The 20,504-nt window shown below is 35.4% G+C and overlaps 1 protein-coding gene across 1 annotated transcript in view; it reads left to right on the top strand.

Moving 5' to 3' along the window:
- LOC108972354 overlaps positions 1-20,504 on the top strand; it is a 114,584-nt gene that overhangs the window by 80,440 nt on the left and 13,640 nt on the right. Inside the window, exons 5-6 of the mRNA XM_018938907.1 lie at positions 2,798-3,276; positions 6,920-7,228. Of these exons, the coding sequence (XP_018794452.1) occupies positions 2,798-3,276; positions 6,920-7,228 (788 nt within the window). The remainder of the gene's footprint in view (positions 1-2,797; positions 3,277-6,919; positions 7,229-20,504) is intronic.

Consider the following 20,504-nt stretch of genomic DNA (forward strand, 5'->3'; position numbering starts at 1 on the left):
AAAAAAAAAATTAAAATATATAACATGTTATATTTTTCTTAATTTTTATACTGATTTATGATTTTTATACTGATTTTATACAGATATTTATTGTATCTAAGTTTCTGTCTATTTTAGAACTTACTATAATCTAACTAAACTTCACTTAACAAAATAAGAAATAGTTTTTTAATACTTTACACATATTTTACAAATGTCTAAAGTTATTTCAAACCTTAAATCTCTTTATTTTAGTTTCATTTGTTTAAAACTGCAATATATTTGCCTCAACAATACATATATTCACATTTAATTGAAATCGTCAATAGATACTTCTCTAAATACAATATACGAGTGAATCTCAAATAAATATTAAAATCAGCGAACTTCAAATTTCAGCAATAAACTACAAATGAACACACTTATGTATATACAAATCACACAGTCATAAACACAAAACTTGCAAACCAAAATATTGCTCAAAAATAAAGCTTAGCAATGAACCCCACATGCCCACACCACTTTTGCTGCCACATTCGCACAAGCGATGGAAATATTGTGGCCACTGAGGCATAAACAAATATTCAAATCGCAACGCAAAGCAACACTCAAATTTTTATTAAACTCCCATTTTAATACTTGAGCTTGTAAATGCATTCGAACAGATTTTCGAAACTTTTCGATTATGATTGAAAACGAAAGCCTTAGAGATTGTAGCGCTGCTGGTTTGTATGCGTTGTTGAAATAGCAAAATCACTAACTATTTTCTACCAGCAAATGGACTCGTAAAATGCAAATGTGCACGCAAATATTCGCTTCAATTCGTGGCAATATGTTAGACGGGTTTAAGTCGAATTAATTGTGAGGAGGCAATACGAGTTGTTTATTCATTTATGCTTTATCAAAATATGTACGAGAATTCATGCTTCGGAATTATAATTATGGTCGCGACAAATACATATGTACAAGGAATAGCAAAAAATATTTACCATGACCTAAATCAACTTAAGCTATTATTTAAATTTTTTGCCAGACTTATACTTATATTACGATATCATTCATTTCTTGAAAATAATTTCTTCCAAATGTTGGCCGCGGCTATGTCTCTGTATCTGTATCTGTTGAGTCCAATTTTCGATGACTCGTTCGCGCATTTCGTCGGATAACTGGCGAATGATACTAGGGATAAATCGAAACGAAATTGCCCGCAGGGACTTTAGATTTTACAAATCGCTACAGAAAAAAGTCCGACGGTGTAATATCACACAATCTTGGTGGCAAATTGACCAGCCCAAAACGTGCAAATATCTGTTCACATAAGTGTTCTCTCAATAATTTCATTGATTGATGCGATATGTGTGGGCATGATCTCCCACCAAGATCACGAGCTTCCATTTCAGTCATCAAATAGTCGGTTATCATAGCACGATATTGGTCGCTACTGATGGGTGAAGAAATAAGGACCGATTATTGCACTAGGTTATAAACCACACTACACTTTTTTTTTTTTTTTTGTGGTGAATAAAATGTTAGCTCTTGAATTACTGCAGATTGCTCCTCGTTCCAACTGTGGCAATTTTGCTTGTATACATACTCATTGTGCCAAGAATGTTGCACCTCATCGCTGAACAAAATTTGGCTCGAAAAGAACGGATACTCTCGGAACTTTTTAAGAGCGAAGCGTTGTCGCTTGCGAAGGGCGGTAGGCTTCAGTTCTTGCACAAGCTGTATTTTGTACGCTTTCAACGAAAAATGCGCCAAGTCGTCCTATCAGTCCATTAGTCACTCCGATTTGCTGTGAACGGCGCCGAATCGGCTCTCCACGGTCTTTATGTACACTCTCAGTCACGAATGATTTATTTCGCATGCTGCGTGATGGGCGTGGTAATACATATCCAGTCGAAACTAAACTCGTCTAACTTATTCCAGCTTAGTCCATTTATTGCATATATTCAACGCTACAATTTGTCAATCTAGCCTAATGAATCTATTCCATTCTTGCCAAAGAATAAAATCCACAACAAAGCTTTCTAGTGCTTTTCAAAAAGATTAGCCAGCTTCCACGACTTATTACCCCGCTAAGCACAGACCACAAAAAAGGTCAGTAATTAACAAAATTGCATGCAGTGGAGAAGAAACTTCAAATTGCGTACACGTGAGCACATGTTGCCGCGTTACCGGCAATTATACAGTACCTGAAACAGACATACCTACACAATTACATACCTCAGTCGGCAGCATACCTAGCTTCCCAGATTTTTGGTTGCAAAGTACGGGAGTCAGTTGGCAACACAACCTAGCAATCTAGCGCCAAAGGGTTGACAAAGCCAGCAAAGAAACACGAAATTGCAACGGCAGTGTGGTGGCATGCAATGTGCGTACGCATAAGCTACCAAATGCTGGAGCTCAAGCGACCAAAGACCGCAAACCTATTTTGTTACAGCTCTCTCCCGTAGCGCGGAGCGGCTGCTGCTACATACTGCTTGCAAACATTTACCGTTAGCATAAAATGGCATGTATAAGCAAAAACCAAAAACAAAAAGAGACCAGCCGCCGGTGTGTAGCTGTAAGCCGCTTAAAAGCCCATTAAATGCTAAAAGCCATTCGAATGGCTCGTTAACTGCACGCAACGTTGCTTTTTCAACAAGCCATTTTTTAAACGCCCACTTTCTGACACCCTCTAACACCTACACCACCGTGTTTTGTTACGCAGGAATTGATTTACGTTTATCGATTACTTTCGACTTGCTCCCAACACCCGCACTTAACCTATTTGTAGCACACACAATTTATAAGTTTTTTTTTCTGTTGCTTTCAGCGGATAAAACAGATGAGAAATTCCACCGGCGCGCCTCAGTCAAAATGGGTGTGCGCGTTATCTATCGCACCGATGTGTATCAGCAGTCCAACGGTCCGGAGAATTTCGCTGCGCTCATCAACAATCAGGGCGCCTCGCCGCCATTGACTGCGGCGCTTACATCACCGCCCGCAACGCTTGGTGGTACTGGCGCGCTCAACGCCCAAAATGGCAACACAACACCCGGCCTGTCTTCGATGCTGGGCGGCAGCGGCAGCGCTGATAGTAATACGAGTTTTGAGGGTGCTACCACCGCCAGTTCAGCTGCAACCACACAAAGTCACGCCAAGCCGCGTAAGTCGGAGCGTGGCGATTCGTTTCCCAAGCTGCGCCTCTCACCCAAGTCTTTTCGCTTTAGCGGTCGCTTTGGACGCAGTAAAAGCGAGATTGAGAAGTGTCCTAGCGATCCGTTCTACAATTATAGTAAATCGTTTCAAGAGGTGAGTATATAAAGAGAAAATAAGGCAAGGAATAAGATATTAAAGAAAGTGTACGTGGACTACAAGAGCTTGTCGGTGACTTAAACTACAAAACGAAATTTGAAGGATATTTCAGACAGCATTTAAATATCAGCTAACTAAACCTACATACAAACGATACTACCACAAGGATAGGGATTAAGATTTGATGTAGATGTAGATGTAGTCATATCCATAGGAAAGTGTGCCGAGATCTCTCGAAATCACTGCTATTAGTAGAATACACTTATATTCTTAATACAGTCGCCTGCTGGACAAAAATTAATACTTATAAGGTTGCCTGATCTCTCCGTCTAAGACCGACATCCAGCTACGTGAACTGAGGAACCCATAGATCACAACTTGATAAGGTATTGTTATTGCAACCACTATGCTATCGTCTCAAAACTACACGAATTCCTAATATTTTTTCTCTTAGAATATACAGCCAGACTTAAAGAACTTTTCTTAAAAAAAGTAAAGCACTCATCAGAACTAAAGGCATACAAATGGACTCACATTGGAGTGCTGCTCCTCTGAGAACCAATTTCAGACAACCTAAGAAATGACGAACTCTCTTCAAAATAGTGCGAATAGTTATACAGTTTTCTTATATAGGTCAAGCTCCTGCTCAGACTTTCAGTTCAATTTCTGTTTCCACTGACGATTACTGTATCAAATACTCGCATAGCTGGAGTGTTTTCATCTATTCGGACGAGATGACCTAGACAGGGTAGCCCCTGTCTCCTAATTCGCTGAACTATGAACCAACTAAATCTAGCTCTAATTGTTTTCGCCAGGCGTGTATTGACGAAGTCGACCGATAGAGGGTCCTCTTATCTGAAACTTCAGTTGGTAGCCTGATAGAGCTTTTACTATTGCTCAACGCAGGTTTACACAACCGTATTGGTAAAGTTCAGATATCGCGGCGTAAAGGCAGCTCTTTACGTGCTGTCAAAAGCAGCTTTGAAATCGACGTAGAGCAGGTGTGTGTCGATCCAAGATTTAGCACATGGTGAAAATCAGGTCGATTGTAGCCTTCCAGGTCTAAAGCCACAATGACAAGGTCGAACAGAACTTCATAGGCGCTGTTACGGAGGCTTATCCCACTGTATTTGGTTCAGATTGTGGTGTCTCCCTTTTTGTGATGTCAACTAGGCAGAGCACCTTATCAATTCCTCACCAACTTATTTGAATAGCTCGGACAGAAATTCATCGTCTTTCGCCGCCTTTTTGTTATTCTTCGAGTTTGGCCCATGGAGCGTCTGCCATTCAGCAAACTGGATCAATGTTCTCTCTCCCTGGGCATGAGTCACTAGATCAAAAGAGTGTGCTACGCTCTTAAAACCTTATGTTAGTCGCCACATTTTTTCGTAGGTTTTTCGACTTTTTATTAGAGAAAGTAATTCGAGGCCAAAAAATCATCAGTTTTAAATATTCCAAGTTAACCCATTGACCTTGACCGTCGCATTGACTTTTTTATGAGGCTATTGTTTCACTTACTTACCACATTTGTCTTCATATGCGTTTTAGTAATATTTAACAAACCACTTTGTCTGGTCTGCCATAATTATAATTTACAGTATCTGTTAAATGTAAGTTACCCTTCATATTGAAGTATACCAACTAAAGGTCATAAATTTGATGTTAGCAATAAAAATTATAGTGAGCTTGAGTCATAAAGAGATAGCAATAAATCAAGCAGCCGAAAGAAAAATATAACAACTGAAAGTGGTTGCTTGAAATTAGCTTAGTAGATAACGTACCTCAACTATAACCGCATAAGCGGTGTCTATGTCAATAAAGAAGAAGATATCCGCAACTACCAAAGAAGAAGTAGACGTTTAACGTTCAATTTAGAGTGGCAGAGATTACTAACACCATAATTTGTGGTAAATATCTATGAGTTAATACAAACTCTTTCTCACGTATATATTTATCTCCCAAGGGTTGAGACTCAGCAGAAACCTATTTTGTTAGCTTTACTCCTATTCGCATTACCTACAAACAGTTTGTGATCCAAAAGAAAATATCGCAAAAGACTTGCTTCTATACTCTTCAGAAATTAATTGAGAACGTCTCAACATTTCTACCAAACACATCCGATTACTGGCTCACCATCTTAGAAAGTCTCATATCGCATACGTATCGATAACATTTATGTGTTATATAGTCAAGGTCAAGGTAATGTAAAATACGATTACAGATACTCTTGAAATATTGGTTAAATTCATGAAGATCGCCAGAACTTTATCATTATTGATTATTCATTATTGAGGTTAGTTTGGGTACCAGAATGAGAAATAGTCCTCAGAAACCCCCGATCAGTTCGAGGTAATTAATGCTATGGTAACGTTTTCGTTAAGACTGTTTATGAAAAGGTATTCTCCAAGTTTTAAAATTTGTCTTTAGATACTCCAGAAGTTCTTGTAGTTTCTTAGGGAGTCGGGATAACAGAGCTGTCGTAAAAATGTTGATCAGAGATGGACGCTTCTGATTGAAGGTCGGAAAATGATAACTGCATCCCACTTCCCTCGGGATTCCTCGAGGTTCTTACATTGAGGTAGGAGCAAATTTCTCGCAGCAAAAACAAACCTTTAGCATGCATGCTAGAAGCCCGTCTGAAAGAATAGCGAATGCTTTTTCTTAAAGTTATAGAATATACTAATTATAGCAGAATATAGAAAGATTATCACCATCGTTGGAATGGATGTTTCGCCTTCTCATTTTAGCTCGCCTTCAAACGGCTACCCAGAGGTTACTTGGTCTAAGATCGGAAGTCGTGAACTACATAAGTCATATGTATGTTAAATGATTGTTTCAGAGAACTACCTCACTTTGGTGAACTTCTACAGATGACTCAACCCTCCAACTTAATCAAGTTAACCAATAAATTTCAGTTTTTTTTTGGTCACCCTGTGTCATACATACACATAGGAAAATCTAAACTCTAAAATATTGGTAAAGCATTATCAATTTATATTAGTATTAAATTTGTTGCATGCCGCACACATAAGTGAGTACACATGTTAGCGGTAATAAATATAAAAGCACAGGCTTCAACAGACCAGCCAACGAAGAGGTCACAGTCTGGACGCCTTGGGGCATAACAATTGTAAGAGGATAACAAAAATGCCAATTGCAGTTGAGTTGAGTCAATATTTGCCGATGGAAGAATGACGAACAATAGTGAAAAGTAAACCGACAGACTAAGCGAACTCTCATGTATTTATCAAAGCAAATACCAAAAGATGTTGGTGGAGAACAGTGGAAAATATACTGCAGACAGTATGTAGTGGGAACAGTGGAGGGGGTGTAGAGAGACCAAGAAGGGAGTGTAGAGAGACTGGGAAGGGAGTGCAGACTTTGTTGTGTCCAAGTTGAAAAATGGTAGCTAATAAATGAATAAACGACAAGTGAGACTTACTAATACTTAGCAACTAATCGAATTTCCGTTTCCGTTTTGGCTTTCTCTTCCCCACACGCTCTCGTTACATGACTGCAACAACAACAAAAATTAAACTCGCAAATCCTTACAATAACACAATGCGGCGCGTCGCAACCACCCGTCGTTCCTCTCCTACAACAACAACAACAACGGCCGCCTCGTCTGTATTGATTATAGTACGATTGCACTGCTATTGCCGGTGGCATCGGCGCTGTCGGCGTTGGTGGCATTAGCGGCGCACCACTCACCGCCTCGCCGGGTGGCGGCTGCACGGTCGGTGGTGTGATTGGCGGTAATGCAGCATGTGCGCTTAGCGGCGGCGGTGGCGGTGGACCACAGGGTGCCGTGGACAAGCCATTCCTCTTGCAGGATGGACGTGTCGGCTTGCGGGCAAGCCTCGATAAGGCCTGGTATACGCATGGTGAGGATGTCTGCGTGACGGTGAACATCAAGAATGACAGCCGCAAGACGGTGCGGAAAGTTCGGGTGAGTACTTACACTGGCGAGAATGCGCTGTAAGCAATATATAGTTGTATAAGCGTGTGTGGATGTTCTTGTGTGCTACATTGTGTAAATTCGAATTTCCAGCTAATTTTTGCCGTCAACATTCCTGACTCTTTGGCTATAACTGAGTGGTTTCAGAGTGCAATTATGCAAGTTAAGCAGAAAAGCGCTTATTGTGACGAAGTTTAGTTAAAATTTAATTGCAGTAATCCCTTAGCAGAATGGAACTGCTAGTTGTGAAGCAAATTGTAAGAGTTTGAGAAAAATACATATTTTTTTTTGTATTGTATAAATTACGTGTATGAGCTTACAGTTTCTCATAAAATATTTACTCAAAATGAATTTTTAGATGTTTTACAGAAACATTATACTATACATTATGCACATTTGATAATACGTCCCACATTCGCATGAAGTTATATTTTTTAATTTTTTACTGGGTTTTCTAAAATAACCACAATTTTTTTAGCCTTTGTTATTAAAGCAACAATTTTCTACACATCTCTAATACGTTTCTCATACAGCTCGTTAATTTACTCCGTTAAGCTTTATCTGTAATTCTATAGAACGCTATGAGATATTTTTTTCTTTTACATTATGCAAAATTTATAACCTTTTTTGAAAATGCGTTCCACATGCTACTTATTTCATTTTTTAACATTAAGCTTAAGTCTGCTAAATTGTTCTTTTAATGTCATGAAGCATTTTTTAATTTTTTTGAACATTTTTTAAATACGTTCCACATTTCATTAGATGGTTTATTTCGAGAAACTCTTTTCTAAAAACTTGCAAAACTCTACTAGATAGTTTCGCCAACATTTTGCAACACTTGAAGCTGTCTTGGAAATACATTCCACACACTAATTATGGTTTATTTCGCTTAATTTTTTTAAATGTTTTAAAGACTTTGCTGAGAGTTTTTAATATAAACGGTTTAGGATGTTTTTAATACGTTCCAAATGCTACTTTGTTATCCGTTTTTTTTTTTTTTTTTTTTTTGTTTAATTTGCTAAAATCTGATAGATTGTTTTTTAACGTCATGTAGCATTTTATTAATTTTCTTAATACGTTCCACCCTTCATCTTATGGTTTATTTCAATTTAGTAAGACGCTGCTAGATATATCTTCTAACATTTGTAGCTTTTTTGAACATAAATTCCACTCTCTATTTGATGGTTTGTTTCGTTGAACTTATTCTCAAAATTCGAAAGATTTTGCTACATGTTCCACATTCTATTTAATTAATTCGTTTATTTTAACTTTGCTAAAGTCTGCTAGGTTGCTTTTTAACGTGATGAAATATTTGAAATTTTTGTTTTTAAATACGTTCCCTATATCATCTGATGGTATTACTTCATTAAAAAATTTCTAAAATTTTTCAAGACTTCGGTATATAATTTAACTAACATAAGGAAAACTTGTAGCTTTTTTAAAATACATTCCACATAATTTTTCATGGTTTATGTTTATTTCACTAAACTAATTCTAAAATATTGTTGGACTTAGCTAGATAATTATTAAATATTCTTTTACACACAACATTTTTTCTAATTTTATGTAACATATGTTATGTGTCTTAGCTTTTTTAAGAAAAAATTTCACATACTAATGATCCATTTTCTAACTTTTTCCAAAATATTCTAAAACTCTGCTAAATTGCTTTTTTTTAATTTTTTTTTTTTTTTTTTTTTGAAGATACATTCCACATATTAATTAAGAGTTTTCATGATTAAAATTTTTTCAGTTTGTAAGACTCTGCTGGATTATGTTTTAGCATTATAAAAGTACATTCATTCCACATATTAATTAAGAGTTTACGTCGTTAAACTTTTTTCAATTTGTAAGACTTTGGATTATTTTTTAGTAGTAATACTTGTTAATTTACTTATACATGTTTCTAAAATTTCGAAAGACTCTGCTACATAGATAGTTTACAAATCTTTTGTTCCATTGCTGGCATTTTTTAAATACGTTCCACTTACCATTTCATAGTTTATCAAGTTTTTTCTAAAATTTGGCCAGATAATCTTGTTAAGGAGTATGCTTCATTTTTTAATACCATTATTATTTTTTAATACGACTATTATTTTAAAAATTAAATATTTTTCTCATTTTTATTACCCTTTCCAGTACTTTCAACTTTACTTCAGTCTATCTTATTTTGCTGCTGCTATTTTAAAAACCATTACCAATTTACAATGTCTTAATTTTTGTATTTTTTATACATACATATTTTTCTTTAATACCTGCGTAAATTTTACTTTTTCCTTTTTCAATATTATACTACATTTTTAACTGTTATCTACCGCCTTGTGCAACTACGTTCTACATAATTTTTATATATTTTTTGCATTTGTTACTCTTTTCTGTTTTTTTTTTCACACAAAAATTTCTCTTCTGTCACTATCAACCATTCTTTCTTTAATTTTTATATTTTCTCATCTTCTCTTATTTTGTTTTTACTCCTCCTTTTCCTAATCTTGAATAAGTTATTTTCTTCGTACACTTCGCTTCATGCTTTTCACACAATTTCTACACTTCAGCAAACGCTTCTTAACACTTTCTCATCTGTCATACTTGATAGAAGTATTATATTTACAACAAAAAAATTTTGTTTTTGTTGTTTTTAAATGCTAATCAGCCTTCATTGCAGCTCTTTTAGAGCTTAAGTTTGTAAGTGGTCGCTGTTGGCAGTCTATATAATCGGCTTGGTCAACTACATTAATATGTGAGACTATAAAGGGTGTCCTACTTAAAATAAATGCACACAAAAATTATTGTTGATTAAAATCCCTAATACGAAATAATTTTGCTAGACGCCAAAGTATCAATAAGCGATCAAATATATTGTTCATAAAAAAGTATTATTGATAATACTAATAATAAAGTAATCTGTGAAATTTTTAACCACGCTATGAAGTAGCTCTAGATCCGAAGCAGAAACTCTAAATCTCACACAGCCTTAGTATCTCATGAAATATTATATATGTCATCAACTATATATACCGATCTCTTTATTCCCATATTTGGATTTTTCTCACTTACTTAACGGTTCTCTTATTTATTCAGCTGCTCAGAGAGCGAAGGGAATCGTGTGCTGCTGTATAAAGACTCAGCAAATCGCATATAAAAGTCTCGCTTCCTCAAACCTATTATCCACTTCTCGCTTCTCTTTGTTGCTAATCGCCTTCTTCTTATGATTTACAGTACGAACAAAAACCTTAACTAATACATACATTTGATGAATGGAGGAACTCGAAAAGATTTTAAATCGTCTCCACAAGGCGTATGGCATGTTATGTAAAGTTGTTTTCTCATTATAACATAAGCTCCGAGGTTTATCATTGTCAAAATTCGGCATGAATCGGCTTTATCTGTTATTGCAAGGGCCCAAAACTGGTATATTCGTGGCTCATTGGCTTACCAGATTAACCTAGCCTGACGTGACCTGAGTGATGCCATTTTTATTCAAAAAATAACTAGACTTTTCAACCACAGGCTTTTGAGTGCGCAAAGAAGCTTAGACCCCAGTTACGAATCTGTTTCAAGTCTATTCTGTTTTCAGGGAGAATAACCTGTTTACACCCAGTTTTGAAACGCAGAAAATTTTTTTTATTTTCGAATCACCCTATACTCAGTGAAGCTCATTGTCCATACTTAATTCATTGCAAATGCAAAGTCACATCTTAACTGCTGCTGAGCCATGCAAATTTGCTGAGTTTGTGGGAAAGCGCCAGTTATACGAGCAAACGATAAAATGTGGCTTTCTTAGCGTTGACACTGATGCCTAGCGACAACTCGCTTTTGTCATTCATTTTCAATTTCCGCTGACGACCACTTGTGACTGTCTTTCTAGCGTCACCTGACTTGCTGGTTTCACTTTCTTTTTAGTTGTTTGTTGCACTGCTATTCATAAAACTTTGAACAATGCAGACACCTGAAGTTAACTCGAGATTTTCCCTCGTGAAGCTATCTCTCTTTTCTTTATATTTCTTGTCTGTGCATGCTTGAAGTTAATATCAAAGGAAAATAACTACAGTAACTAACACACTTGAAACAAAGCAAATTGCAACTGTTGAAATGGAAGCAAAAATAAGAAAGAGAAGAAAAAGTAAATAAGAAAAAGAAACAATGTGGAAAATCGAGCATAAAGTAATGATATCTGAAACTTTACCTATAAGTATATATGTATGTTCAATTTTGTGAAAAAAAACTTGGTGAGCTTTGTGGAAATATCGACAAAATTGATGGCTTAAAGTAGCTTTTAGTTAAGCTGGAGGATTTGTGAGCGGTTTGCTCAAGTTAATAGCAACTGCAGAGTATTTTTTCAGTCTAACTTCGATAGTTGAACGGTTAGTTGGTTTTACAAGAGAGACTAAAAAAGTGATAGCAACTGACTGAGTGTTTCGTAAGAATATTTACTCTTCATCTTATATACAATTTCCTGACAGAAACTGATTGTGTTCTGATATAAAAATGAAAACAGAGAATTTCGATAAGACTACCTCTAATTGAAATTATATGAGGCTAATAAGATAATTACTAAGAGGTTTGTACAGAAATATTGGCTAGGTGAGTAATCCAATTTGAAGACCATGAATTCACATTATGACACTATAAAATACTTGAAAATAAGTGTTAGATATTAATGGTGTTTCAAAAAGGAAAATACTATACGTCTTCTGTTCATTCCATAAATATTCGCTCAATACTCAATACGCACTGAGGAAGAATAGGAAGTCTACAAATAAAATATATTGTCTCACTTAAAGCCATTTAACGTATATAAGTAGTATTTTTTATAATATTAATCTACTGTGCTTTGAGTTATTATAAAATAAAAACTGGCACTAAAACTTGGTCATCGATATGAGCTTCCTTGTCACAGTCACAAATAAATGCAAGACACAATCCAATGTCATCGTCGGCATGGTTAGGATTGTTCAGTACAATTACCCGGGGGCCTTCGTTCGATGCCTAATTTCTTATATTTTCTAATAAACTACCTTTTTCATACAGCCTCTTAATTCTGTAATTAATAAAATTATAATTAAAAATATCTCGCACTTGAAATATCCACCTGTAACCCTTTCATTTACACATTGTATATACTTTAAACTTTTTCTGCACCACTTGGCATTCCATTACACAAGTTCCTTCATTCCAACCGCATACCAGCTTGACAGCGCGACGTGAAGATGCGCTGCGCCAGACGTGCGAGTCACAATTAAACTCACGACTCACCAAATGGTGGAAATGAGAAAATGCAACAATCAGCAATCGAAAATGTGTGGCATGCACAATGCTTTCTTGTATATATAGCTGTCTGTACGCTTGCTTGCTAGTTACTTCATGCTTATAAGCCGTGCCCCCTCATAGCCGAACTCATCATTAGCTGCCTGTCTGCATGTTATTGTGGCGCTCGACTGTTGGCAGTGTTTTTAATATATCCAGAGTATGGGTAATTGCATTGCTGCGCTCTTAAGGCTCTCCACGCTCCCAAACTCTTTCCAGCAAACTCCTTATTGCATTTTAAACAGCTGTGAAGCGTGGCCTCCACGGCGACATAGGTTGGCAGTGACGTGTCTGTTACCTGTCGAATGCGGCTTGTTTGCCTTCGTGGCTTCGTTTTCGTTGTTTTTAATGTTTTCTCCTTGACATTCGTTGCTGCCAACTACTAGCGAACGTAATTCCGTTCTACATTGTTTGTTTTATTATTGTTGCACAAGTAGTTTTACTTGCGCGTTAATGTTGTCCTCTTCGCTAAGTTTTAATATTGCTTGCTTTTATCTCCATGAAAAGTTTCGATATTTCGCTATTTTGTGACATTTTTTTTCATTGGCAGTGACATACAAGTTTTCAATTATATTTAAGAGACTGAAATAAAAGAACACAAGAAAGTATTGTCCTCATTTGTCGCATTGCTTGTTACTTATATAGCGATTGGTACAAAGAAAGTGATTTATATAATACTTATTTTCTAAATTGGGCGTAGGGGAAGGTTTTCAATGGCCTATACTGACTATAAACTAACCTTTACCTACAGAAAAGTACAATACGGCTACACTTAAGCTTTTTAAGCAGTCCTTCAGAAACTTGAGGGCATTTCCTAATAACGATAATTCTGTTTCAAAATTTTTTTATCCAGCAATCACCTCAGAAAAGTTTCTAAGGAAGGTTACAAAGAACATATTTTTTTGATATCGTGTCTCTGACAACGCGAATTGTCCACTATTTGTCTGAGTTTGCTTCTCCGCTGTCATTCCTCCAACTCAATTCTGCATGAGCCTCCATTCCTGAACCATTTTGTGTGAAGTGCATATGATATTCATCTCCAGAGCAGTTTGATTATCGCTTCATACGCTGATCTTTTGTAATCATCAACTAGTCTTCATTCTCCGCTCAGAAACCTTCATTAAATTTTCCGTAGTCCTTCATTTGTAGCTCTCCCCTAGACACTTTTATTCCATATATTTTACCAATACCACATACTATTAACATACCACATTTTAATTAAATACTCTCTGGTCTTGATTAAAGTACCTCACACACCATCACCAATGTATATGGAGGAAAGATCTTTAGGTCTTTAGGTGTTGACCCGATTCTAAAAATTTTTGGCATTGAGACATACTGTTATCACGAATGTTTTTTTTTTAAATTTGAATTTTATATCCCATACATTGTTATTTTCGGTAAAAAGAGAGCTTTAGATACTGGGGTCCACATATCCCGTACCTAGGTGCTTGAACAGTTTGGGCTCGATTTGAAAAATTTTTACTTCAAAATGGCTCACTTCAAAGGCATTATTCAGGCAAGACTTTATACCGTTATATTACTTGGCGCTTTATACATCGATTGTGAAAGAATCAGATGGAGTTTCACATATCCAATTCTGTTCATTTTTGCGTTGTGGTACCGAATTTTATTGATATCGATCGTGTAGGTCCTCGAGATATGATTTTTCACGTAAATGTAGGCGGTGAAACGTCCATTGTCCAAGTGTCAAAAGAGTATGAAAACACCTGTTTGTTGGAAAGTTGACAATTTGTAAAATTTAATATAAGTGTATTTAACACCCTGAATAGCGCTTAATCAGCGGAAAATGCATAATAGCTGTGAAATCACATAATGGCTGCTTCACAACTGACAACTGACTTGCAGACAACAGTTAACTGCCGCAATTTTTCTGCTTGTCAGCATAAAGAGATTACCAGAAGGTGTATTTGTGCAAATATATACTCTTAGCAGGCTTTGTAAACGATTTAGACATCAACTGCTGCATATGCATGAGCGCTTAAAAACATCTAACCGAGAATGACATATGAATATTGTATAAAGAAGACACACTTACACTAAAAGTTCGCTCAATGTATATTATTCTTTATAGCACAAGCAAGCACGAGCTTTCTTGAATACAACTAAATATACATGTAAGCATTTGAGTGCAAATTTTGTAATATACGCAATCATTCCGCATCGCTGCACGTCGCTTGACATTCCACAGAATTTCACTAATGTGGCCATTTAATGTTACAGATGGGAAAAAAGTAAAGAATACAAGCATATCTAGAAAGAAATACAAAATGCGCACAACATTTGTGCTGATAAAGCGCTCGCACGTATCGAAGAAGCAATCATGCAGCTGTTGTACGTGGCGTATGAGTGACATTGATTCACATAAGTGATAACTATGTATATGTTTGTATGTGTATGCACGTGGTTGCAGCTGTGTGAACTCTATAGTAATTGCTACAATTGCAGCAATCATATAAAGTGTTGTGGTATGCTTTGTAGTCGCCGATATTGATTTCATACGTCAGCAGTAGTTGCATTATGAATGTTGCGCATATGTCCCAGCGGTATGAAAAGTGAAGTTAAGGTCTGTATGTAAATAATTTGCAGCAGCGCGTTAATTGATATAATTTTAATATTTTAATTACTTTGACTTCAGATTAAACTTAAACTTAAAGTTAAATTTCAACTTCAACTTCAACTTCAACTACAACTTCAACTACAACTTCAACTTTAACTTAAACATAAACTTAAACTTGAACTTAAACTTAAACTTAAACTTAAATTTCAACTTAAATTTCAACTTCAACTACAACTTCGACTTAAATTTAAACTTAAACATAAATTTCAACTTAAACTTAAATTTCAATTTAAACTTAAATCTCAGCTTAAACTTAAATTTCAACTTCAACTTCAACTACAACTTAAACTTAAATTAAACTTAAACATAAACTTACATTTCAACTTAAACTTAAAATTAAACTTAAAGTTAAATTTCAACTTCAACTTCAACTTCAATTACAACTTAAACTTAAACTTAAACTTATATTTCAACTTTAACTTCAACTACAACTTCAACTTAAACTTAAATTTCAACTTCAACTTAAACATAAACTTAAACTGAAACTCAAATTTCAACTTAAACTTGAACTTAAACTTAAACATAAACTCAAATTTCAACTTCAACTACAACTTCAACTTCAACTTTAACTTCAAATTGAACTTAAACGTAAACTTAAACTTAAACTGAAACTTAAACTCAAATTTCAACTTCAACTTCAACTACAACTTCAACTTAAACTTAAACTTGAACTGAAGCTTAAACTTAAATTTAAACTTAAACTTAAATTTCAACTTAAACTTAAATCTCAGCTTAAACATAAATTTCAACTTCAACTTAAACGTAAACTTCAACTTCAACTTAAACTTAAACTTAAACTCAAATTTCAACTTCAACTTCGACTACAACTTAAACTTAAACTTAAATTTCAACTTCAACATGAACTTAAACTTAAACTCACTAGTCTGCGCTTTTCTCATCGTAAATATTTCATAATATAAACACTCTTACAGAAGTGCCAATGATTTGCATGAGTTGCTAAGCTTTTTATCTCACACCTCAAAGCAACTTATTGAGCTAGCCGGCAAATAACTTCGATAATCTGGTATATATATGTTGAAAGTGCCAGTTGTGCATGAATAAGTTATTGATTCTTTATATGCTTTTTGTAAACTAATGTACTTATTTCTTCATACTCAATTTCTAAATCTATGTAGTTGCTCAGCTTAATCATTTATTTCGGCAATTCATCTTGCTTGTTGCTGGTTATGAATAAATATAAAGTTTGTGCAAAGTAAAATGAATTCGATAATGGTTTTCCTTGGGCACTTAATCAACTATAAGCCATTAATCTTGCGAATAATGACTAATCTATAGAAAATAAACATTTATTTAGAAAGTTTTCAAAAAGAAGATATAGAAAAAAAAACTTTTTTAATACGTAATAATAGTGTAAATTAATTTTTTCTTTTTTATTTGCGTAGAAACCGCTTATTCGGTTATAGCCGAGACAGTCGTTCTACCATTTCGCTTTTTGGCTCCAATTAGAGATTCTAAGTATAACCAGTTCCTTCTCCACCTAGTCTTTTCACCGGAGAGAATGTTTTCCTCCTCCATTGAATACTCAGCGGGTGGTGGTTTCATGCATTCGGACGACATAACCAGATATTGTCATCGTTCCTGACTCTGCACCAAATAGCAGGACGGTGGAGTGACTTATAGAGTTTGGTTTTTGTTCGTCGAGAGAGGAGTTTACTTCTCGATATGTTGCAAAATTTTGCTCTTATCCGAATTATCACAAGGCCCTACTCGTGCTTGTCCTGTCCATCGCATTTCTTGCACGGCTGTGCTGTCAACATTTACTTTTACGAAAGCATCAACCAGCCGTGCATTGGCACCTTCCCAATTCTGGGATCGAACATTGCGGATGTGCATGCCCTTAAACTATAGTCCTTATTACGTTTGTTGTGGTCGTCCTCAAAGTGGGGTCTTACATTCGAGGCTATTATTTTCAATTGGTGTGGTTTCCACGTGCCGAATCTTAAACCCAGCGCACTATCTTGCTGAGTGAGTAGCATGGAGTTGTATATATATGTATATATCTTTTGAACTTTTGTTTTAATTATCGAAACTTTTTTATTACTTGCTTGCAAACTTTGGTGTTCATACATGTTCGCCCACTTTGTTACACACTTACCGATTACGCTTTAACCACTACAGTAATTTATATTTGTCATCAGCCATAAAAGTACCGTTAGACGTCATGCAAACATACATACATACTAATCAATGAAGTAAAAACCAACACATGCACACAAATATGCTAGCAAACCTTACTCTCCACATTTACAAAAGAACCCCCCCATACGTGCCGCTTTTGTGCGTGTTTGCTTGCCAACAACACGCATTAGCAGTATACTCTCTATATTTGTATAGAAGAAAGTAAAATTGTATTGGCAGATGTATGTGTGTGTTTGTGTATTGCAGGATAATGGCTACAAGAACAACAAATATATAGTCGTAAAATTGCATTACGAACACACAAGCGCGCGAGTGACAAGTTGATTTGTTTGCCAAAGCGTGCATGCATATATTTTACACATATTTACCTATACTTTTCTACACACACATACACCCGTAAGTTTACCTGGCAAGCAAAAGCACATTATTGGCTATCTTGTGTGTATTTTCACATAAGAGCATTAAGGAAAATTGAAAATCAATACAGTTTTTCTTACTAATCTGCATGCACAAATTCACACAAGTATGAGTGGTTAAGTGCTTGCAGTCTAGCATTGAAAGCGTCACAACTACATAAATTTCGCTTAGTATCTGGCCACTTTTGTAGCAGCTTAGCGCTAAGTTGCGCTAACCTTAGCATAGTTTAGTTAAGTTTCAAGAAGTTTAGCTGCGTAGCAAACTTTGGTATAGCTTTCTTAACTTAGCTGCAGGTATATTGCCGTATAGCTACGATATAGTTAGTTCGGTATTGACTTTCCTATTCATATTAAATAAACTTGCGCCACCACAAGCTGGCCTTATAAGTTTTCACATATATGTTGTATTTGTTGGCTGCACGTAACAAGTTTTGTGTGGAAAATTTGCTTAGAAATAGTTTGCTTCACCAGTTCATTGCGGGAAAGGCGCGAAATGGGGTGATACATGGCGTATGAGTAACTGCAAAGCCTTTATTTATTCTTGTTTCTTTATTGAAATGGAAAGATATACTATTTTTGTAAGGTTTTAATTTTACTTCCCTACTACACATGAGGTTTTCAGGTTTTCACATAATTTTGTAAACATTTAAGTTTTTTTTTTTTCACGTAAAAAATAAGATTCTTAATATTTCTTTATTTATTGTTGTTGTTTGTTTTGCAAAGTAATGAAATGAAATGATATGGAATGAAGCTGAATATATTAAAATGGAACGGAACGATTTGGAATGAAATGTTTAAAAATTAAAAGTAAGTAATGAAACTAAATGGAACGAAACGGAAATTATTAAAATTAATTGGAACGATTTGGAATGAAACGTATAAAAAATTAAAAGTTTTGTAATGCAACGATATCGAATTAACCTGAATATATTAAAATGGAACGGAACGATTTGGAATGAAACGTTTAAAAATTAAAAGTAAATTAAAGGTAAGTAATGAAACTAAATGAAACGAAACGGAAAGTATTAAAGTTGATTGGAACGATTTGGAATGAAACGTATAAAAAAATAAAAGTTTTGTAATGCAACGATATCGAATGAGGCTGAATATATTAAAAGGGAACGGAACGATTTTGAATGAAACATTTAAAAAAATTTAAAGTTTTTTAATGCAACGATATCGAATGAAGCTGAATATATTCAAATGGAACGGAACGACTTGGAATGGAACGTTTAAGTTTTGTACCGAAGAAATGAGTTGGAATGGAACGGAAAAAACTGGAATGAGACATTTCAAAATTTTTAGCTGAACCTTCGTTGATTGCTTTTGGGATGTATTTATATGGCTTTTTGCACAGAGTACGGAGCCTTTCCAGCCTTCCAGCTTGGAAGCGATCTGCCGCAACAAGGTAGTGAGAGATCTTGTAGCACGGTAAGCTGTTTCGGCATCAACGTCTCCACCGGGTAACTAAGAGGCAGCACCGCCCTCTGGCTAATTTCTGGGGTCTCGGTTTGGATAGTCGAAGTCGCTGTCTTTTCGCTACCTCACTGGCTTTCGCAAATCAACACGAATTACACTCCTTCGCTACAGTGGAGGCACTACTTCCTCTGATGCCGTGCATGTCTTTTCGATTGTAATTGCTCTAAATAACTTTGAGAGCCAATCTAGCTGATTTACTCTCAAAATTTTTTAAGTTTTTGTTATAATTGTCTCACAGAACTAAAGAATATCTTCTCTCAACACCAATAATTTCATAAAATTTTAGTACTGCTGTATCGAAAATCTAATTAACGTATTTTCATTCCCCCATATATCTACACTCTAATTTGCTTTATTGCTTAACTTCCGCAAGAATGAGGTTTATTTTATGGCACGCTCCTTCACTAAAGAACACTGTACCTTTGGGCAGTAAAACAAGGAAGTAAGGAGTGAAATCCTTTAATTTTCCTACACCTATCGACTTCATTTGATTTATCTGCTTTAACGATTTCCACTTCACTTGATTAAAATCTCCAACAATTTCCGTGCGGAACGCAATAACAACCGATAGGCCTTATCAAATAGACGGTGCTGCCACATTTTATTGTTACTTGGCTACATTTAACTTATACAACTTTAATTCCAATTTATTTAACACACCTGTGTGTAGGTGTCTGTATATATACTTACTACACACATGCCGTTACAATCTCCCTCAAGCACTCACTTTAAGTTGTCATACGCCTTGCCAAGTCGCCGCCATCACACCGCAACAACACTCGCTTGCATGAAACAAATGTTACGTATACGCCACAGCTGCCATGATACATTGGTAGCACGGTACACGTTGTATCAGTGTGACTTCAGTAAAATGTAATGGTGCGTAAAACTTGAGATGTTCTGCGTTTGTGACAATCAACTTTTGTTGTTGTTGGTTACAAAGGTTATTGTAGTTATTACACCATAAATGAAGAAAGGTAGAGAAAATTAAAAAATGGACTATAAATGTTAAAATTAAAATTTGTATTAATGTATTCATCATTATTTTTCTTGTCTTTGATATTTCTTCAAAATTTATGCTCTTTTTTGAACGGCAACTCGTCGGTGGGCAGTTAAAATGCGCTATTTCCTACTCTTGTCTAAAAGAACACAAATTTGAGAAAGATGGACTTGGTCTAGTTTAAAATTCAAATTTTAAATTTATTTGTTTAAATTAAATTAGTTTCATTTTTTTCATATCTCTTCTTTATTTCATTTTTTTAAATAA

The sequence above is a fragment of the Bactrocera latifrons genome, unplaced genomic scaffold (assembly GCF_001853355.1).
Source record: "Bactrocera latifrons isolate USDA-ARS-PBARC rearing strain unplaced genomic scaffold, ASM185335v1 scaffold_4, whole genome shotgun sequence".
NCBI classification, from domain to species: domain Eukaryota; kingdom Metazoa; phylum Arthropoda; class Insecta; order Diptera; family Tephritidae; genus Bactrocera; species Bactrocera latifrons.